Below are 20,538 nucleotides of genomic sequence, written 5' to 3'. Positions count from 1 at the left end.
AGATTAATGTTAATCTTCATTAGTGCAAGTCTAAAACAAGGAATAAATAAAGGTTAAAACTGTTTAAACTATTAATATCAATATTGTATCGTATTGGAGCGCTTTTTCGTACTGTAGGAGCAAATAATGTTAATTAGATTTTACTGTTCAAATAAAATTAGGTTTAAATACAAGCCTGGTTATTTATTTATTTTTTAAAACAAAGTTTAAAGAGCTTTTGATAAAATTTAGATTTAATCCAGGTTAAAGATTAATCCTTGTTGGTGTAATCCCAATCTAATAAATGGAGATAGCATATAAACTATAAGAGAAAAGTTTGTTAATTTATATATATATATATATATATATATATATATATATATATATATATATATATATATATATATATATATATATATATATATATATCTGTTTTGTGGTATTTACTGTGTTATATATTAATTCGAGTCTTTTCTTTTCACTTCCACAACGATGATATTTGATACCTTTCTGGTACTTTCTCCCCTCAGGAGCATAAATACCTGAGCTGAAGCTCAGACTGAGCTGCACATTCAAATAAAAGAGTTTATTAAAAGCTTATATTTTAACTTTACTGCATACAAGAGGGTTGTTTTATTTTTTTTTACTTTTTACTAGTTTTACGTCTGAACTCTTATATAAAGTGCTTTATTTTGGTAGTTATTCGGTCTGTTGGTGAAATTTCGAAGCTTGAAATAGCTCGGTGTCCGAGTTGCTAAGCTAAGAGGGAAGCTAAACTAAACTAAGGGAAGCTAAGCTAAGCTAAGTTAGCTTGCTAGCTGAGAGGCTAAGGGCGGAGTGAGTGAGGGAGTCATGGCGAAGTGGGGACACGGAGATCCGCGCTGGATTGTGGAGGAAAGAGCGGACGCTACGAATGTTAACAACTGGCACTGGTGGGGTTTAATATCGGTGTGTTAGCATGAGTACATTTACTAAACACTCAGTTAAATATCTGGAGTTAATGAATAAAGAACTCGCTTTAACTGAGTGGTCTCGGTTCGTGGCGAATCTGTGTGTGTGAATGCAAAGTCAGCCTTCCGAGGAGTTTCACTAACTAATCAGCATGCATGATTTTAATTTCTCACTAAATAAAATATAACAGATCTCTAAATGCCATTTCATTTATTTGAATGTGAAAACCAGACTAACTTTATACTTATTTACACCACCAAAAATTCAACTTTAACCTGGATTAAATCAGTGTTTATTTATTTTTTAATTATTATAAAGGCAGTTGCACCAAACTTTTAAACCTTGTTTCATAATAATTCAGAAAGTTGTTCTAAGACATTCAGGTGTGAAATCATGCTCCCCATTAAAGTATACTTTAATCTGGAATAAAATAAGATAATCTCTTATTAAGGTAAATAAATATAAATAGAACAAGCAGCATGTTATGTAGGACAAACTCGTGCAAATTACACAAGTCTGTGGCGCGGTATACCAGAGGATTGTGGAATAAAATATAGAAATATAATGATAAAATTTTAAATAGTCACACAATCTAAAGAATATCTTGAAGATGTGTGGGGAAACAACACAAGATCGTTTAAAATTGCATTCATCCATTATATATATATATATATATATATATATATATATATATATATATATATATATATATATATATATATATATATATGTAAACGAATGTTGATGAAAAGTTTTAGTTAAAAACCAAGAAAATCCAGAAAACTGCGTTATTGTAATTTAGTTCATTCATAAATCATTCATTATTGTAGACTGATTGATTAACATTCTGATAACATATAGTATATTAATCATTTTGTTTAAAAGAGAGAGAAGTAAACAAGATGTTAAGATTTGTTAAGCCATGTTTAAACACAGCTTCAAATAAACTTTATTAGTTGAATTAATAAATTAGTGCTAATCCTCTATGTTCTCATATTAATGCTCTGTAATAATTCTCTTGATGTTTTTTTACTCTTGATGTTTTCTCCCCCGCTGTACAGCCAGTGTTCCCGTGTTATCGAGAAGCCTCTGGAATTCTGTTCCTCTGTTCCTGAAGGCCATTAATAGAAACGTGTCATGTGGAGACAGGAGTAGCAGATGGTCAGAGAGTCGAGTACAGAGAATGAGATGAGGAGAACTCGGTGTAGTCCAGGATCTCTCCATTCAGACACATATTTAATGTAGACACGTTGTTTAATCTTCATACAGTCAACTCCATAATTATACTGCGAGAATGAGCAGAGCGCCTGTATGAAAGAGAAAAAACATCAACTGTGTGCTGTTACAGTAAAATACAGAGTTACTGTTACCACTCCAGAGTTGATTATTTTCCTGTAACAGTACATCCGCAAGTGTTTTATTCCTCCTGCACCACAGCAACTAACGGTTACACTTTTTTATTTATTAAAGAACGGCACATCATACTTTTAGTTTGTTTATAATTACATTTAACGTTATGGAACATCCGCAAAACAGGTTACTTCCTGTTTTCATTTCTGTTAAAGCAGCTATAAACACTCGTTCCCTCGCCAGCCCTTTCTTTATTCTCTCTCTTGAAGTTAATAAGGCAAAAAATAATCACATAATCATCTTACTGAAAGCCTTCTGGAGAAAGAAAGGTTCAGGTTCTGGGGAAAGAAAGGTTCAGGTTCTGGAGAAAGAAAGGTTCTGGTTCAGGTTCTGGAGAAAGATCAGGTTCTGGAGAAAGAAAGGTTCTGGTTCAGGTTCTGGAGAAAGGTCGGGTTCTGGGGAAAGAAAATAAATCACTGCTTAAACATTGTATTAAAATAAATATATGCAGCGTCTCCATACTCTCTCCAGGCATGTGTGTTATTCAGGTACTTATTTTTTTGGTCATTTTCATTGTTAAATTTCATTACAGGACAGAGCGTGATGTGACAGCCTGGTCACAGGACATTCTGAACGAGCTTCTTCTCAGAGTCCGTGTGGAAAATCAAGACGGCTTCTGCCAAATCACAGACGTCAGCTTGATCGAGGGCGAGGCGTCCATTAACAACCGCAAAGGCAAACTCATCTTCTTCTACGAGTGGACCATTAAAGCTTCATGGACCGGTATGTTCACGCTGTCTCACTCAGGCAGAAGGTTTTGTTATTTGACAGCAATATGAATCTTTCTCTTTATCTTCATGTTTTTTCCTTTAGGAACCTCAAAAAATGGGATTAAGTATAAGGGGAACGTTGAGGTGATGAACCTCTCAGATGAAAATGACATGGATGACCTGGATGTGAGTGAATAAAGTCTACTTAAGTTAGTACTAAAGTATTAATTTAGTTACTACTAAAGTACTAATATATAATAAAGGTAATTTACTGACTTAGGACTCGACTCAGACTCATGAATCACCTCTGACTCTGACCTCTGGAAATCCTGTGACTCTAAACAGACTAAGTGGAAAACTTTTGACCTGACTCAGACTCAGTGGTGAACCTGTGACTTGACTCTAAGTGGACAACTCATGAGTTGGCTCTGACTCTGAGTGGAAAACTCATGACTCGACTCGTGAATTCGTGACTTGACTCAGAGGCATAGAACCTGTAAACGAGTCTGCTACTCATAAGTCAAGTACACTGGCAGGCACTTTAAAATCGTATTTATTATCGTCTGTACAGATCTGCATTACAGCGTGTAAAGACCAGCCCACTACACCTCTGACTGCCCTTATGAAGAAGGAGGGAGAGAAGGAGGTTAAACTGGCTCTACAGGGCTACGTTACCCACATGAGAAAAGGTGAAATAAAACATTTCAATATAAAAAAAATCAAACTTTCACTTTTAGGATTGAGATTTTTTAATGTTAATGTAATCATGTGATTTTATAATTTTTTTTAGAGTTCTCTCAGGGTATGATCCTGCCTTCAGCTACACAGCAGCAAGCGCAGACAAACGTCAAACTGGAGAAAAAGAAACCGGTACACTCTCACTGCCTTTTCACATCGTAACTGTATATACGTGTGTGTGTGTGTGACATTACGTACCTGAATCGTATGAAAATAGTAACTGTAGCCTGATTAAAATCAGCTTTAACTCACTTTATTCAAATGATTACGCTTTTATTGTCGCATTTCTGTACGATTCCTTTTACAGGAAAATCACTCCTTGCAAACGTTTCTCCTCATGATGATAATAGATGTTCAATTCTGTGGAAATAAATCGATTAAATTAATGACATCTTCATCTACAGAGCGGCTCCTCCACCACCCCTAAATCTCCCGGCTCTGGAGTGAAAATCCCCACGGCCTCGTTTAGGCTGAACGAGACGTTCCTCACCTCACCTGAGGAGCTTTACAGAGTCTTCCTCAACCAACAGGTCAGGCTCCTTCTCCCACAATGCCACATTACAGGTTTTGGGTTAAAATATCCTGGTACATGGCAAAATTCATGACACAATCATTCTTCACCCAGCCGCGAGGTATCACTGATTGACTGCCACATTGTACAGCGGGATGCGTTACTTCACTCTGTAAATTATTTTTTTGAATGTTTGTAGATGGTTGAAGCCTTCACACATCTCGCCGCCTGTGTGGACGGGGTGAGAGGAGGACAGTTCCGGCTGCTGGAGGGAAACGTGCATGGAGAGTTCGCTGAACTGGTGAGGACTGAAAAGATGTGATGATTAACACCTCACTGATACACTTTCACCTCACACTTTCACCTCACATTTTACTTCACACTTTTACCTCATACTTTCCCCTCACACTTTTAACTAATATTTTACCTCACACTTTCAGCTCAGACTTTTACCTAATATTTTACCTCACACTTTCGCCTCACCCTTTACCTCATACTTATACCTCACACTTTCACCACACACTTTCACCTCATACTTGTTCCTCACACATTTACCTCACACTTTCACCTCATGCTTCTTCCTCACACTTGTACCTCATCCTTTCACCTCACACTTTCACCTCACACTTTCACCTCACAGTTTTACCTTATAATTTCACCTCACACTTTTACCTCATTCTTATACCTCATACTTTTACCTCACACTTTACCTCATACTTTCACCTCACTCTTTCACATCACACTTTTACCTCATACTATCACCTCATGCTTTTCCATCACACTTTCACCAGATACTTTCACCTCACACTTTTTACTCCACACTTTCACCTCACAGTTTCACCTCATGCTTGTTCCTCAGACATTCATCTCACATTTTCACCTCATACTTTCACCTCACACGTTTACCTCACACATTTACCTCACACATTTACCTCACACTTTTATCTCATACTTTCACCTCATGCTTTTACCGCACACTTTTACCTTGCCATTTTACCTCATACCTTTACCTCAGACTTTTATCACACACTTTTACCTCACAGGTCCCAGACCAGAAGATTGTCATGAGGTGGAGGTTTTCATCCTGGCCTGCAGGTGTGTGTACTCAAGGAAAAAACTTGTTAGTGTTCAACTCAGTGCAAAAGTTTGTACACCCTGTAGCAGAGTTTAATGACCGGGGTTTCAGAAGACTGTGATAGAAGTGTCAATGTTACATCAAATTAAGTTTTAAAAATATATTTCTTTTTACAAGTTAAAATTGTACAAATTGAATAGTAGTACCTGTGCTCCTAGTGTATTCTGCAGAAGAGTTGATCCTGTTTTATGATTAATCACATCTCAAAGGAAATATGCAGTTCTTCAAAGATAGATAATATATTTCTGTTTGCCTTTTTTCATTTCTTTTTTAATCCAGCAAAGTCCTTGTGTTGTTGTTTTGTTTTGTTTTTCAGGACACTTCTCAACGGTCACTCTGGACTTTACAGACCGAGGCAGTGAGACAGGCCTGTCGCTGGAGGCTAAAGGCGTGCCCAGCAGTGAGGAGGAGAGAATGAAGGAGGGATGGCAGAGATATTACTTTGATGCCATTAAACAGACATTCGGTTACGGAGCTCGGATCTGTTGAGCCCTAGTGTTCTCGTTTATTTTTAAAAGCACAATGACGCTTTGATGACCAGCGTGAAAACATCTTGAACATATACTTATTGTATAATAAGTAAGGACTTAAACACTCTCTGTGTGGTGCTGTTATAGTAAAATAATCAGAGATGAAGTGGAGTCACTGTTACCGACCCAAAATGAATTATGTTCCCATATCGGCACGTCCCCGAGTGTTTTATTCCCCTTACACCACGGCAACTTGGCAACAAAAAAATCTTGTCGTGTTCCCGAGAAACCTCAAAGAAGCGTAAACTCCTCTGTCCTGAAGATGTTGGAAAACTTAAAGTTACAGTTTTACATCTGACTGTTACCAAGCACTGACACTGGAGACTCCTTCCATAAATGTTAAATATTAAATAAACACATCTCTCCTTACAGAAAAATTCACCACATCAACAATTACACTTTTAATTATTTTTAATTACAGAAGTTCATGTGAATGAGCTGTTACTATAGAAACGATGACGCTAGAACAATGGAGAATTACAGTCTCATTAAGTTAGTATGAGTTGGTACAGCAACACAAGCACTACGTCTATGTTTTCTAATTAGTAACAAGTTTGCTAGGTAATGGTTTAATTCGATAATTTAATGTTTCCCGGAGAGACAAATCACTGACCTCTCTTCAGAACGCTAGATTTAATCTTTTGTAATCTTGATTTATTGGAAAATAAATTAAGATTAAAAAAAATAAAAAATTTATGTGACACTGGAATTTGGCAACGAAATCTTCAGTGATGATTAACGTAGAGGTACAGGGGTGCCAATACTTTGTACGCCTTCAAATCGACCGTTTCAGCTGATAACAAGTGCACAAAGCTGAACCAATTTATTTGTTAATTAACAAACAAACACACATAAATACGTTTAACGTGTTAAACAACTGATTAAAATGTATAAACAGAGCTGTATGAACTCCTCAGGATCAGAGAGAGCTCAGCTGTTGTGTGAAGCCACAGGATGTGTGTGCGCATCCGATTGGACGAAAAATGTCCTCGTGAGCGTCTCCCATTGGCTGCTTTTTTGGCGTTGCACTTCACGATTGGTCGAACAGGAAAACCAGGAAACGGTTTATCGAGACTTTTTTTCCTAACCGCATTCGGACTGATCCCGCCTCTTGTGTTGGGATTGGTTAATAACGATCCATGTTCAGCTGTCTGATTGGTCGGATGTCTTCCTATATCTCTGAGCAGCCAATTGTAGCGGGGTATTTCCCGGAGTACGGTGGAGATAAAAGATGACGGTCAGCTAGTAATGATAAAACTCGGGCTGTAGACAAATGAGCATTTCGTTAGTTTAAACGCTAAGCTAATTTAAGCTGAAACTGAGCTACGCTACGTTTATGGGGAAAGTTTGCGACGTATAATAATAACAATAATAATAACGGGTTTGTGTAACGGTTTCTCAAGTTAGCGTGCAGTCAGACAGAAAATGAAACATGCTAACATTTCTTTGCGTCAGCTTTATGCTAATGTTTAGTTAGCTTGCTATGATTGTTTTGCTAACTAGCCGTAGTTAGTTAACCCTGAGTGTTTGTTTGCCAGCCGTGTGTTGTGAATATTATCGTTATGGATACTTGGAGTCCTTATATTTTTTTGTTTTTAGAACTGGACTATAGTCTCGTTAGCTAATTAGCTAGCTATGTGTGAGTGTGTGTGCGTTTGTTTGGCTCACCTGAGTGATGTTCTAGTTATTTACTTATCTAGTTATCTGCATTAGAGCTTAGTCTTATTGTCCTGATGGGTTTGAAAGGCAGGATGCATTTCACACAGAAGACTGTCTGCTTTCTGCTGCTGCTCTTCTCAATCATCAGCTTTAAAGTGACAGCTGGTGAGTAACAGCACACACGGTTTGCAGCTTATATAATGTCAGAGATGGATATGAACATCATAATAAAATAAATCGACATGGAATTTTGTCTTTCGCAGAAGTGGAACAAGAAGGCGATGATGACCAGGAGACCAGTTTTTCTCAGGTACACGTGTGTGAAGGGAAAACTCCATCCTGAAACACGTGAAGCATGTTTATCGTGTAATATCTCTGACGTTTACGGCGATGTTTATTTGGATTCCGTGCTAATTCCTGTGTGAGACGAAACCGCCGGCGTGAGTTTATCGCACGAGTGCTCCTGTGCTGCAGGTGGCGCTGTTACAATTACACTACAGGAAAGAGATTGTTGCTCGTTAAAATCAGCCTCGTCTTGGGCACGCCCCCATAAATTTAAAATTTTTTAAATGACCGGTCACAGGATCAGTCGTGTAGCGTGATCGTAATCGCACGCCAACTTTGACGCTTTTGTATAGCGTTCATTTGTACGTTTGCTCAGCGGTCACGTCATAGTGTTCGACAGCCGCACGTCATTGTTTAGGACTCGTGTGTCGTGCTGATGTCACAGCGGGACTGCGCTGTCGTTATCGCTAGCGCACTTACAATAAGGAGGAAAAAAAAAACGATTTCGGCGATAAGAGATGACGGTCAGGTTTCGCCGTTCGCACCTGGGGGAAAAACCCCAGAGAAGTGCAAGCTTCCTTTCTCACTCGACGTTCAAATATCTTGTGCATATAGGGCTGGGCGATACGACTAAAATATCATATCACGATACTTGAGGACATTTCTATGATGCTTTAATGCCTAAATATGAATGAATGCCTTTTATTGTCACTATACATATGTACAATGAAATTAAGACAAAGAAGATTGTTTTTAAAAATGTGCATAAATTTCAACAGCATCCGTTCAGCACCATTTAATTTGTAATTTTTAAAAACGTTTTTTAAAAAAATACATCACCATACCAACGATATCTCAGAAAAATGTATCTCATAATCATTTATCACGGTATCAATTTATATCGGTAGATTGCCCAGCCGTGTGTGTGTGTGTGTGTGTGTGTGTGTGTGTGTGTGTGGTGTTTGCTCTATAAAGTGATATTTAATTGTTAACGGCGTGAGTTGCCATGCCGACACGTCATCACGCGCTGAAACAGGGATCGAGGAGACCTTCCCGACTTTCCGAGTAAAGAATCCCGAGCTAATCAGACGCAGCCTTTTGGATGAATGTTCATGAGCGCAGCAGGAAGTGATGTCGTCGTTCCTCGCCTGTTGACGCGCACACACACACGCACACACCAGGTTACCGCCTCGTGTCTCTTCTGTGCAGTTTTCACACGATGACAAGAGCGACGATGATGACGACGAGGACGAGATCGTCGTGACGGGACACTCGGTTACCCCCGAAGAAGAGGCCGAGATGAAGGCGGAGCTTCAGCGCGAGGACACGAGAGAGCGAGGGGAGGAGAGCGAACCGGAGGAGATCCAGAAGGAGGACCTTCCAAGCCAACCTCCTCCTATAGACGCGAAGCCCAGGGAGGGTGAGCTGGGGGAAATAAACTCCATCTTCTTTTTTCATTTTGAAAAATAACAAGATAACAAAGTTAGTGTTTGTGTTGGGGATTGACTGCAAAACATGATTTTAGCCTGGTTGTGTTTATAATGTCATGAGACGACGGCAAACTTCCAAAGACTTTTGTAAGACGGACCCAGGAAGACCTTTACCATTTTAATCCCACGCAAATGTAAAGAATCTTTCAAGAAGGAGTCTCGTTATATAGAAATGTCGGACTTAAGCTGAGTGATGTTGTTTTAAACCTTTATTACTTTTGTTATTTTATAAGTGTTTTATTTACATCTGATAAATACCTGCGTTTGCCATGAAATAGCCGTCGAGGCTGATACGGCAATAAACGCAAATACAAACAAACTTCACCGTTTAGTGGTTTCTCAGGTAATGTACTGGAGGAAGGTCATGTGACGTAAACTGTGGTACTTTTATAACTTTCGACGGAAGACGGCGTCAGACACAAGCGTGTCGATATCGGAGGTGTAACCCGACGCGATTAAATTACTCAGGATGAAGTGATCATTTTAAAAATGTTTTTCAGTGTCTCGAATGCAGATGTTGTTTTAAACACCAAACTTTTGCACTCGAGAGTAAGTCGGGGTATTTCTGTACGTGTATGAGACTTGTACAAAAAGAGAAACACTTGTGAGAGCGAGACTCTTTCATGCGCGTCCGTGTGTGTGTGTGTGTGTGAGAGAGAGAGAGCGAGAGAGATTGGTTTCCTCCAAGTGTTGTGCAGTAACGTGTGTGACTCTGATTGGTTTGTGTGTGTGTTGGTGCAGTTCCCATGGTGATAGGTGGCACAGCCTCCGGGGAGCCCTGCCTGTTTCCCTTCCTGTTCCTGGGGACGGAGTACATGGACTGTACCACCGAGGGCCGGGAGGACGGCCGACTGTGGTGTGCAACCACCTACGACTACGAGCGCGACAAGAAATGGGGCTTCTGTGAAAGTGAGCTTCAACTTGTTTTGTAAAAGGATATTGGCGGTGCTTGTATTCTTTCTCTGCATCTCGTGTGTGTGTGTGTGTGTGTGTGTGTGTGTGTGTGTGTGTGTGTGTGTGAGAGAATAACCGCCGTTTCCTCGTGTGTGTCCCTGTCAGCGGAGGAGCAGGCGGAGAAGCGGAGACTGGCAGAGGAGGCGGAGGAGCAGTACCAACACACACTCAGACTCCTGAACAACACCAGCAGAAAGAGTCAGAAGAGAGAGTGAGTGCTGTTGCCATAGAAACGATTAGAACTACTAAGCGTCTACTGTCAGAGATGCTGTTCCAGAAAATTAATCCACATCTGACCAAGAGTCTAAATCCTCTCTCTCTCTCTCTCTCTCTCTCTCTCTCTCTCTCTCTCATTAAATTAAAGTGCGGTGTATTAAGTAGCGGTGTGTATGGTTTGTGTTTGAGGTTGTATGAGAAGCTGGTGAAGGTGGCGGAGATGGGTCACACCAAGGCCATGGAGAAGGTGGGCTACGCCATGCTGCTGGGAGATTACCTTCCTCAGAACGTTCAGCAAGCCAGGGAGATTTTTGAGAAGCTGGCGCTCGAGGGCTCGCCCAAATCCCAGACGGTACGCAACTCCGCTCAGCCGCGTATCCTATCCGGGGTCGTCAGGACCTGAAGTCTGGAATTTATAGTCCCCGTGAAATCCAAAAAAAGATTTGTAAGCTAGTGTGCTCCAGAACAGTGACTCAGTTCTCATCAGGTTTTCTGTCCAATCAAACGCTCTCAAGAAGCTGAAGTGTCCCGCCCACAACTTATTAAAAAGCTATTGGCTGTTTAAAACAGGGGGCGGAGCTACTCGTTGTCCCACCCTGATGCTGCCAATAATCTTCTGTTAAAGTGCGCTACGATTTTATCGCTTCATTTCCTTTTCACATCTGGAACGCTTTATTTCCTCATCGGGAAATCCTAAACCTGTATGGTTTATATGAGTTTATTTTATTTTAATGCCTGTAATAATGTATTAAAGGGGTCATGACGTGAGAAATCAAATTTTCCTTCATCTTTTAACATGTAGATTAAAAAAAGTCATAAATTATTATTATTATTTTTTTATTTTTATTTTTTTTACCAATATTATAATTAACCCCTTTAAATCTCATGCAGTAACACAATAATATTCTGTAAGTGGTATAAAATAGAAAATCTGTATATTTATATATAATTTTCACCTGATTAATACATCATTTCAAACTTGACTACTAATATATTCAGTAAGAAGACATCTAATGCTTATTCTTTAATTTAATCTATTAACATTCATTTAAATATTCATTAAAATGTTATACAGCTTTATCTTTATTGTTTATCTAAAATATGACTAATAATTGTGCATTAATATTTAATTTAATGTGAGTATAGATTTTTCATTATTGATTAGATTTATTAAAGGCGGCGCCGGTCCAATCCCGGGAGAAATGTTAGATCGGATATCTTAACTAATGTTCACACGTAAAAAGACACGCTCGTTTATTAATGAATTCATTTTGTTAGGATGTAGTTTAGTACGTTTCTGCTCTACACTTTATTATATCTGTATTCACACCATCGTCGGTTTCTGTGTGTGAGGAAGGGAAGTCTGATCACAGTGCTCCGATCTCTAAAGTCTGATCTTTCTCATCTTGTCTTCTGTCCCTCAGGCTCTGGGGTTCCTCTACGCAGCTGGATTAGGAGTGAACTCCAGTCAAGCCAAAGTACGTCTCACTCAGTGTCCGCTGTGTTGTGGTGGTGGTGTGTTGTTGTTGTGGTGTGTTGTTGTTGTATTCGTGTGTGATTACGTCACTAACAGAGCGCGTGTTTAAACACAGGCGTTGGTGTATTACACGTTCGGAGCTCTGGGAGGAAACCTGATCGCACACATGATCCTGGTGAGATGATTACAGTGCCTTCATTTATCATACGTTAGTTAATATCACTTGTTAAATACGTGTGTGTGTGTGTGTAGGGTTACAGGTACTGGGGAGGTGTTGGGGTTCCTCAGAGCTGCGAGTCCGCCCTCACTCACTACAGACTGGTAGCCAATCACGGTAAAGATCCTGAGCTCCAAAATACTCCTCATTCTGAATGATTTCAGCTCGGTATGTTCTGAATGACGGTGTGTGGTGGTGGTGTTGTTTGTCAGTGGCCAGTGACGTGTCCCTGACGGGGGGCAGTGCGGTGCAGAGGATCAGGCTGCTGGACGAGTTGGAGAACCCCGGTTCTCCTAGTGGTATGCTGGAGGAGGATCTGATCCAGTACTACCAGTTTCTGGCTGAAAAGGGGGACGTCCAGGCGCAGGTACCGACCCAGACTCAGAGAGACGGGGATGACGAAAGTGTAGAGACGGTTAACGTTTGGATTTATTTTAGTAATAGAGGGAGTGTTCACTGATCTTTAAAATGAACGTTTTCTCATTTGGATATTCAAATTGCAAAAAAATAAATTATAATAATATGATGTAGCAAAATTGCTGCTGTTGCTATGATGATGATGATGAGTAAATATACAGTCATGTCTTGTCCTCGTACTTCTCCCTTGCAGGTGGGTTTGGGTCAGTTACACTTACACGGAGGCCGAGGAGTGGAGCAGAATCATCAGGTATCACTTTAACCCCTTCATAAATCTCTGCTCACGTCAATTCCGTCCTGTTTAACGTGAAACCACAAAACCACACACGTGTAAACCCACTGCTGCTGTTTGTTTTGTTTGTTTTTTCCATCAGAGAGCTTATGAATACTTTAACCAGGCTGCTAATGCAGGAAACACACACGCTATGGCTTTCCTTGGAAAGGTAAACAAACTCTGTGTGTGTGTGAGAGAGGTAGTGAGAGACGGACACACACTGGTCAGTAATGCTTCCCTTTAGTCCTGTATAAGTGTACAGGTGTGTGTGTGTGTGTGTGTGTGTGTGTGTGTGTGTGTGTGTGTGTGTGTGTGTGTGTGTGTTGCAGATGTACTCCGAGGGCAGTGAGTTTATACCCCAGAACAACGAGACAGCGCTGCATTACTTTAAGAAGGCCTCGGAGCAGGTGGGTTCTGACAGGAGCGCTGCTTCACGCTCACTTACTCGTATTGTGTCCGTGTTCAGGTTCAGTACATTTTATGGTGTTGATGATTTCAGGGGAACCCGGTGGGTCAGAGTGGACTCGGCATGGCCTACCTGTACGGTAGAGGTGTTCCTGTGGTGAGTGTCTGGAACGGCTCCGATCCTTCTGCTTTTCTTTCTTTATTACGTTTATGAATATTATTATTGACAGTAGAGCTGAAATACAGCTGTTATGTGGGGAATGATGTACATCAATACTTATTCGAAGATATTATAATGAGAGGTTGTATCTCATTATTTATTTTGTATGTATATTATTTTTATTAACTTCATTACTAGATGTATTTATTGTAAAATTATAGAAAAATATTTCGCAGTACACTTTTATTTGTAGTAGTTTTGTGAGTGGTGGTAACATTAATTATTCATTTGTTTTCTGAACTTATTTTTATTATTTTATTTACAGTAAAGGGTGTGGAAAAATTCTCTCAATGCTTTGTTTGCTTTTGTTTATTATAATAGTACAGCTTACATAAAAGTGGGAATATGGAAAGTTATATCTCGGCTCTTTTTATATCTGATTATTGACAGTGGAATGAAGTGGGTGTACTTTAAGTATATTTCTGGACTGAATGTGTAATTGATCAGTGTTCCCGTGAGTGATGATGGTCTCGGGGTGTGTTATTAAAATACTGTGGATACCTGCGATATCAGAGAAAAATGTATTCATCCCTATGTCCGTATTATAGTGATAATTACGTGGCCTGTGTTCTTTGGCCTGAGTAGAATAACTGTAAAATTCTCTTGTTTGTGTGTTTAAATATGTTTTGGTGTTTGTTTATTACAGAACTATGAGCTTGCACTCAAATACTTCCAGAAAGCTGCAGAGCAAGGCTGGGTGGATGGACAGCTACAGCTGGGAACTATGTACTACAGTGAGTGTGTGTGTGCGTGCGTGAGAGAGGGAGTGTGAATTTTATTCTCGGATATCACACGAGTCGATCTGTGCACTTTCAGGCCTTGTGCTTAGACTTTGTCTCTGTTCTCTTTAACATAGCGTCACAAGTCATGGGCACAATCAGTGAAATACTATCAGAAATATACAACTTCGTATTTATTCAATGTGGAACTTCTTCATTATTGCCCTGATGGTGAAATGGACATTTTCAACGCTTGTGCTATTTTCTTATAGACACTTCCCATTGTGTGAAGCTCAACAACCTTTTGCCGCACATCACAGCTACATTCCTTAACTTAGCCATTGTTATGAATGATTAAGGGAATTTGGCCTATGTGTTACCTCATATTTATACCCCGTGAAACAGGAAGTCATGGTTGCACAATTTCCTGTTCCTAGTCACCCAGGTGTACTAAAAAATGTAAAATTTCAATGGGAATATACTTCAAATATATTTTTCATACGTGAATTCATGGGGTGCCAATAATTGTTGCAGTTGTTGGATAAACGTATTTTGTTTTGCAATTATTTTATATCGATGAGTGCAGAGTATTTGTGTGAATTAAAAAAAAAAAAAAGTTTAAACAATAAAGACAATTTTTCACAGCCTTCTTCGCGAATATTTCCTAAGGGTGCTAATATTATTGGAGGGCGCTGTAGCTAACATCAGTTTTCATTTATCATGCTATACATCGTTCTTATTCGTGGGTGAAAGGTGTGTAAATTGTCAGTCCGTGTTCCTGACTCTGATTTTAATGATTTCAGACGGTATCGGAGTGAAGCGTGACTATAAGCAGGCTCTGAAGTTCTTTAACCTGGCGTCTCAGGCGGGTCACATCCTGGCCTTCTATAACCTGGCCCAGATGCACGCTACAGGAACCGGAGTGATGCGCTCCTGTCACACGGCTGTGGAGGTGACCGCCGTACTCTCTGTTTATACCTCACACACACTGTGTATACCTCACGCACGGTTTATACCTCACACTCGGTTTATACCCCACACACTGTGTATACCTCACGCACTGCGTATACCTCACACACTGCGTATACCTCACACTCGGTTTATACCTCACACTCGGTTTATACCTCACACTCTGCGTATACCTCACACACTGCGTATACCTCACACACTGCGTATACCCCACACACTGCGTATACCCCACACTCGGTTTATACCTCACACTCGGTTTATACCTCACACTCGGTTTATACCCCACACACTGCGTATACCCCACACACTGCGTATACCCCACACACTGCGTATACCCCACACACTGCGTATACCCCACACACTGCGTATACCTCACACTCGGTTTATACCTCACACTCGGTTTATACCTCACACTCGGTTTATACCTCACACTCGGTTTATACCCCACACACTGCGTATACCCCACACACTGCGTATACCCCACACACTGCGTATACCCCACACACTGCGTATACCCCACACTCGGTTTATACCTCACACTCGGTTTATACCTCACACTCGGTTTATACCCCACACACTGCGTATACCCCACGCACGGTTTATACCTCACACACACTGTGTATACCTCACGCTCGGTTTATACCTCACGCACGGTTTATACCTCACACACTCTGGAATTCAGTTTGTGCCAAAAGTATTGAACGTAACTTTTTCAAGAAATGAACAAAGATGCAAAACAATGCGAGAGAAGAAGAAACACTGAACTGAAAGCGTTAACCCGGTCTTCAGATAAACACCGTCCTTTATTAACAGTTTCCTAATCTTTGTAAGTGTTTCTGTTCCTGCCTTCAAACGGTACGTTCAATACTTCTGGCACTAATTTAATTCCATAATACACTCGTGTGTTCTCTCATTATCTCATGCTGGTGTGTGTGTGTGTGTGTGTGTGTGTGTGTGTGTGTGTGTGTGTGTGTGCGCACAGCTGTTTAAGAACGTGTGTGAGCGTGGCCGGTGGTCAGAGAGGCTGATGAGTGCTTACGGCAGCTTTAAGGAGGGAGACATGGACTCTGCTCTGGTTCAGTATCTGCTCCTGGCTGAACAGGGCTACGAGGTGGCGCAGAGTAACGTCGCCTTCATCCTCGACCAGAGTGAGTCACGTGACCGACACCAGGGGGCGCCACAGCCTTAAACATTAAAGCTGTTTACATCCTTAGAATTTTAGCTTTGATTCTTATTTGCCTTATAATATAGATTTATTTTATAAATAAAATTGATCTTAAGTGCATGGTGACTTTATTTTAAAAGTTTTAAATCTTGAAGAACCTGTATGGACCAAAATGACAAACAAATGCATCACGTGTGAAACTTGGCTCATATTAGGTCTGATATTTTGTATTTTTAGTATTGTTTATATAAGTAACATAATTGACATAATTAACTTTCATTGTTTTTTGGAGGTTTTTTGTATGGACAAAATGGAAGATAATGTAACATGGATGAAGCCACTTTGGATTAAAAATGCAAACATTTTATTTATTTTTTTTTAAATGGTGCATTATTGTAATTGTCAGAGCTGCTATTATAGAAAACTATTCAATATTATTGACCAATCACAATCTAGAAATCAACCCAGAGGTGGTATAAAGTCATGTAATATGTGTGTGTGTGTGTGTGTGTGTGTTACAGAGCAGTCCCAGATCTTCAGTGATAATGAAACCTACCCTCGAGCTCTCCTTCACTGGACCAGAGCGGCTGCTCAAGGTTAGAAACGTCACTTCTTCCATATTCAAGTGTAGCTGAAAAATAATGTGACTATATTTTATATAAATGTCATCACAAAGTCAGCACGCAATCATTCTGCAGGTCTTCACTAAGATAAAAGTATTGGCACCCCGAGCTTTGGGGCGTCAGCCACCTTTTACATGTAACGGTGTTCAGTGTGAAATTTTTCATTAGGATTATATATCATGAATCTACACAAAAACAGACCATAATATTTAAGTTGGGGGGGGGGTTGATTAGAGTTTGCCAAAAAAAAGTGCTCATAAGTATTCACCCCCGTTCCTGCGAAACCCATAAATTAGTTGAATCGTATATGAGATCTAAAGGCGTGTGTGTGCGTGCCCAGGTTACACAGTGGCCAGGATTAAGCTGGGTGATTATCATTTCTATGGTTACGGCACTGATGTGGATTACGAGACGGCGATGATCCACTACAGACTGGCGTCTGAGCAGCAGCACAGCGCACAGGCCATGTTCAACCTGGGATACATGCACGAGAAAGGCCTTGGCATTAAACAGGTGCACACAAACAACATGCCTCACACTCCACACACCACTCCACTCCACACTCCACTCCACACACCACTCCACACACCACTCCACACACCACTCCACACACCACTCCACTCCACACACCACTCCACTCCACACACCACTCCACTCCACACACCACTCCACACACCACTCCACAGCGATAGTGTTCCCCGGTCGCGTCCGGTGCGGAGTGGCTGAGAAGCGTCTGCTGTTCTTATACAGCACAAGAGCGGCCTCTAGAGGCGAAACATAAACCATTGCTGTCTAAATTTTGTTGTTATTTGGAGTGTTACTTTTCGGTTCAGTTTGGATGCATATCTTTTTATTTACTTTAATATTTATTATTAGGTAATATATATTATTAGTCACACTACCAGTCAAAAGTTTGTGGACACTTGACTGAAATGTTTAAAGGTGTATGATCAAATGTGTGAAATTGGTGTCGTAGACAAAAATATAATCGTGTCGACATTCATTTCTTTCATTAGAAAACTTACATTTTATTTACAAAAATATGTATTTTTAAACAGACGACTCGGAGTGAAATATTCCGAAAAGCAGGTGATAAGAGTCCGGCGTCGGTGTGAACTCCTTTAATACTGTTTAAAAATCATCTCTCGGAAATCGCTCGAGAAAACGCCAAGAATACATTTCTGGAAATTCTCGGTGAAAAGGGCGTCCACTTTGAAGATGATAAAATATTAAATTATTTTGGATTTTTTATCACAACATAATTCCCGTAGTTCCATCTGTGTTACTCCAGAGTTCTGATGACTTTATTATTATTATTATAAAATGTGGAAATAATAAATATAAAATAAATAAATAAAAGAATGAGTGTGTCTAAACTTTTGACCGGTAGTGTCAATAATTTAAAAAAAGTTCAGCACATCTTCATGGTTTTTCATGGTTCAGTCAGTAGTTTATTTTGAGTGTTATGTTTTCAGTTTTAAAAACGGTTGATTGGTTATGGGCAGGTAGGTATCGCCCGCCTTAGTTATCGGTAAACGATAATCGGTCGAGCTCCTGAAGATTTACTCTTATTGCTCTAAATACATCAAAGCTAATTTATTTACTGATTTCCTTCATATTTGTTTCCTTCCTTCTTTTTCATTCGTTATTTGATGGTTTCCTTCCGTCTATGTTTATAGACTGTGTTTTTGTTTCCTTGTTTATTATTTGTTTTTAATGTTTATTTCCTTCCTAGTGTCTGTTCTTTCCTTGTACGTTTTCCCTCTTCGTTTGCCTGGTTCCCGTGCTAGAACCGTGGTTGTTGTTGTGCTCACGGCTGTCTCCTGATGCAGGACATCCATCTGGCTAAGCGTTTCTATGACATGGCCGCAGAGGCGAGTCCTGACGCCCAGGTGCCCGTGTTCCTCGCCCTGTGCAAACTGGGACTTGTCTACACGCTGCAGTACTTCCAGGAGCTGAACGTAAGTCTCTCTCTCTCTCTCTCTCTCTCTCTCTCTCTCTCTCTCTCTCTCTCACACACTCACACACACACACACACACACACACACACACACACACATCTCTTACACCTTTATCCTTATTAAAGAGCGAGTCCTTAGATAACTCAACTAAAGATTTTAATTAGTGATGACGATGTGGTGGTTGTCATGGCAACATTATAATCCGCTGTTAATCAGTGATGTAGATGACGGAAACGTTCCTAGACCATTTTTAGTCATTTTTGTTTGAGTTGTTGTTAACTCTCGTCTCCACTCTGCCTCCAGCTGAAGGAGCTTCTCTCTCAGGTGGATCTGGACCAGTTGCTGGGTCCAGAGTGGGATCTTTACCTCATGACCGTGATCGCTCTGCTCCTGGGTACCGTCATCGCGTACAGACAGAGACAGCACCAACCCGTACCGAGAGCCCCGCCCGCCCCGCCCAGACCCGTCCCCCAGCCGGAGCAGGCCGGCCCCGCCCCCGAACCCGACCGCGATTGAAGTTCTACAAGGAATACAGTGAATAGACGCTCACAAGAGACCTGAGACTGGGAGGAAGGCGGAGCCTGAGCGGCTCTCTCCTCCCACACCAGTATTAGTTAAAGGGACAGACCCACTCTCATGATGCTCAGTGGGGGTGTCTTTCTCTCATACACACACACCATGCGCTTAGAGAACACGGACTTGGCTCTAAAGCGTACGGCTCAGGGTACAACACACCGAGGCTTCACTCTCACGTGTGTGTGTGTGTGCAGATTAGTGTGCACTCTTTAGGGGTGAAGTACGGCCCTTCTGGACACCACGGACCTACTGCGTTCCCCTGTTTAACATGCGTCTAATAAAAGTACCCTGTCCCACTTTTTTTGTTTTTGTTTTGTTAAGTAAGAAATGAAACACACTGGAAATCATTCAAAACAACAACCAAAAAAAAAAACAACCCCAATCGTTCGCATGCTTTGCTGTAATGTGTGTTCTTGCCAGAGTGGAGTTAATTTATAACCATAAATTATTACAAAGATGTTTCTCCAGCACAAAATGTACGTAAAGTAGAATCATTAAAGTCCCCCTGAAGTCCCTGACGTCCCGTTTCAGCTCAGTACGATCACAGTTTTAGAGTTCTTTTGCTTTTGGTTTGATTTCACTTTGTGATGTCATTCTGCGCTATGGACCAATCACAACTGATATGCAAATGATTAGTGATGCGTGTGATCTGTGAGACCTGGAACCTCTCGCTGAGGAAGGTGAGCGTTCAGGAGGATGTGATGAATCATCTCAGCGTGGGGATTGTTTCATGGTCTTTATTATTTTTTTAACGTTGCGTTATTTCTGTCTTTGCCTCGTTTTCTTGTTAAAAAGGCAGTGTGTTACACGCAGGGCTGGGCCATATATATCGAAATAATATCGATATCGTGATAAATGATTACGCAATATTATATATATGTATATAATTTTTTTTTAAATGGTTTTAATAATTACACATTAAAGGGTACTGAATAGACGCCGTTGAT

General features: G+C 40.5%; 2 protein-coding genes and 1 long non-coding RNA gene across 4 annotated transcripts; 2 read left to right on the top strand and 1 right to left on the bottom strand.

The window, feature by feature from the left end:
- Positions 1-546: 546 nt before the first annotated feature.
- Positions 547-6,113, top strand: ahsa1a (AHA1, activator of heat shock protein ATPase homolog 1a). 2 transcript variants are annotated; one of them, XM_017456060.3, is made up of 9 exons: positions 549-911; positions 2,873-3,063; positions 3,154-3,236; positions 3,622-3,739; positions 3,841-3,920; positions 4,193-4,318; positions 4,499-4,600; positions 5,343-5,394; positions 5,751-6,113. In XM_017456060.3, exons 1-9 carry the CDS (start codon positions 832-834, stop codon positions 5,921-5,923), a joined length of 1,005 nt encoding a protein of 334 aa, XP_017311549.1. In that variant the 5' UTR covers positions 549-831; the 3' UTR covers positions 5,924-6,113. The 2 variants fall into 2 exon arrangements, with proteins under 2 accessions (XP_017311550.1, XP_017311549.1); XM_017456061.3 differs by lacking the exon at positions 5,343-5,394 and having other exon boundaries at positions 547-911.
- LOC108257912 (uncharacterized) lies at positions 1,972-2,879 on the bottom strand. The gene is made up of 2 exons (XR_001810565.3): positions 2,586-2,879; positions 1,972-2,237 (listed from the first exon to the last, which is right to left on the bottom strand). It is a non-coding gene; the product is annotated as an uncharacterized LOC108257912 (long non-coding RNA).
- A 1,064-nt stretch (positions 6,114-7,177) lies between the features above and the next one.
- sel1l (SEL1L adaptor subunit of ERAD E3 ubiquitin ligase) lies at positions 7,178-20,105 on the top strand. The gene is made up of 21 exons (XM_053675589.1): positions 7,178-7,788; positions 7,887-7,933; positions 9,118-9,328; positions 10,140-10,307; positions 10,458-10,563; positions 10,758-10,920; positions 11,993-12,046; positions 12,161-12,220; positions 12,298-12,379; positions 12,475-12,629; positions 12,873-12,929; positions 13,054-13,122; positions 13,283-13,360; positions 13,453-13,515; positions 14,225-14,312; positions 15,101-15,249; positions 16,249-16,414; positions 16,953-17,027; positions 17,395-17,567; positions 18,887-19,015; positions 19,319-20,105. Exons 1-21 carry the CDS (start codon positions 7,698-7,700, stop codon positions 19,529-19,531), a joined length of 2,397 nt encoding a protein of 798 aa, XP_053531564.1. The 5' UTR covers positions 7,178-7,697; the 3' UTR covers positions 19,532-20,105.
- The last annotated feature ends 433 nt before the right edge of the window (positions 20,106-20,538 follow it).

This window comes from Ictalurus punctatus, chromosome 25, assembly GCF_001660625.3.
Source record: "Ictalurus punctatus breed USDA103 chromosome 25, Coco_2.0, whole genome shotgun sequence".
NCBI classification, from domain to species: domain Eukaryota; kingdom Metazoa; phylum Chordata; class Actinopteri; order Siluriformes; family Ictaluridae; genus Ictalurus; species Ictalurus punctatus.
This window is presented reverse-complemented; position numbering and strand designations above follow the sequence as displayed.

Excerpts from the sequence above, each read along its gene's own strand:
- ahsa1a (XM_017456060.3), top strand. The coding sequence starts at position 832 with ATGGCGAAGTGGGGACACGGAGATCCGCGCTGGATTGTGGAGGAAAGA. Across the intron at positions 912-2,872 it reads AATGTTAACAACTGGCACTG|GACAGAGCGTGATGTGACAG; the intron begins GTGGGGTTTAAT and ends ATTTCATTACAG. Across the intron at positions 3,921-4,192 it reads AACTGGAGAAAAAGAAACCG|AGCGGCTCCTCCACCACCCC; the intron begins GTACACTCTCAC and ends CTTCATCTACAG.
- sel1l (XM_053675589.1), top strand. The coding sequence starts at position 7,698 with ATGGGTTTGAAAGGCAGGATGCATTTCACACAGAAGACTGTCTGCTTT. Across the intron at positions 10,564-10,757 it reads AGAAAGAGTCAGAAGAGAGA|GTTGTATGAGAAGCTGGTGA; the intron begins GTGAGTGCTGTT and ends TTTGTGTTTGAG. Across the intron at positions 13,516-14,224 it reads ACGGTAGAGGTGTTCCTGTG|AACTATGAGCTTGCACTCAA; the intron begins GTGAGTGTCTGG and ends TGTTTATTACAG.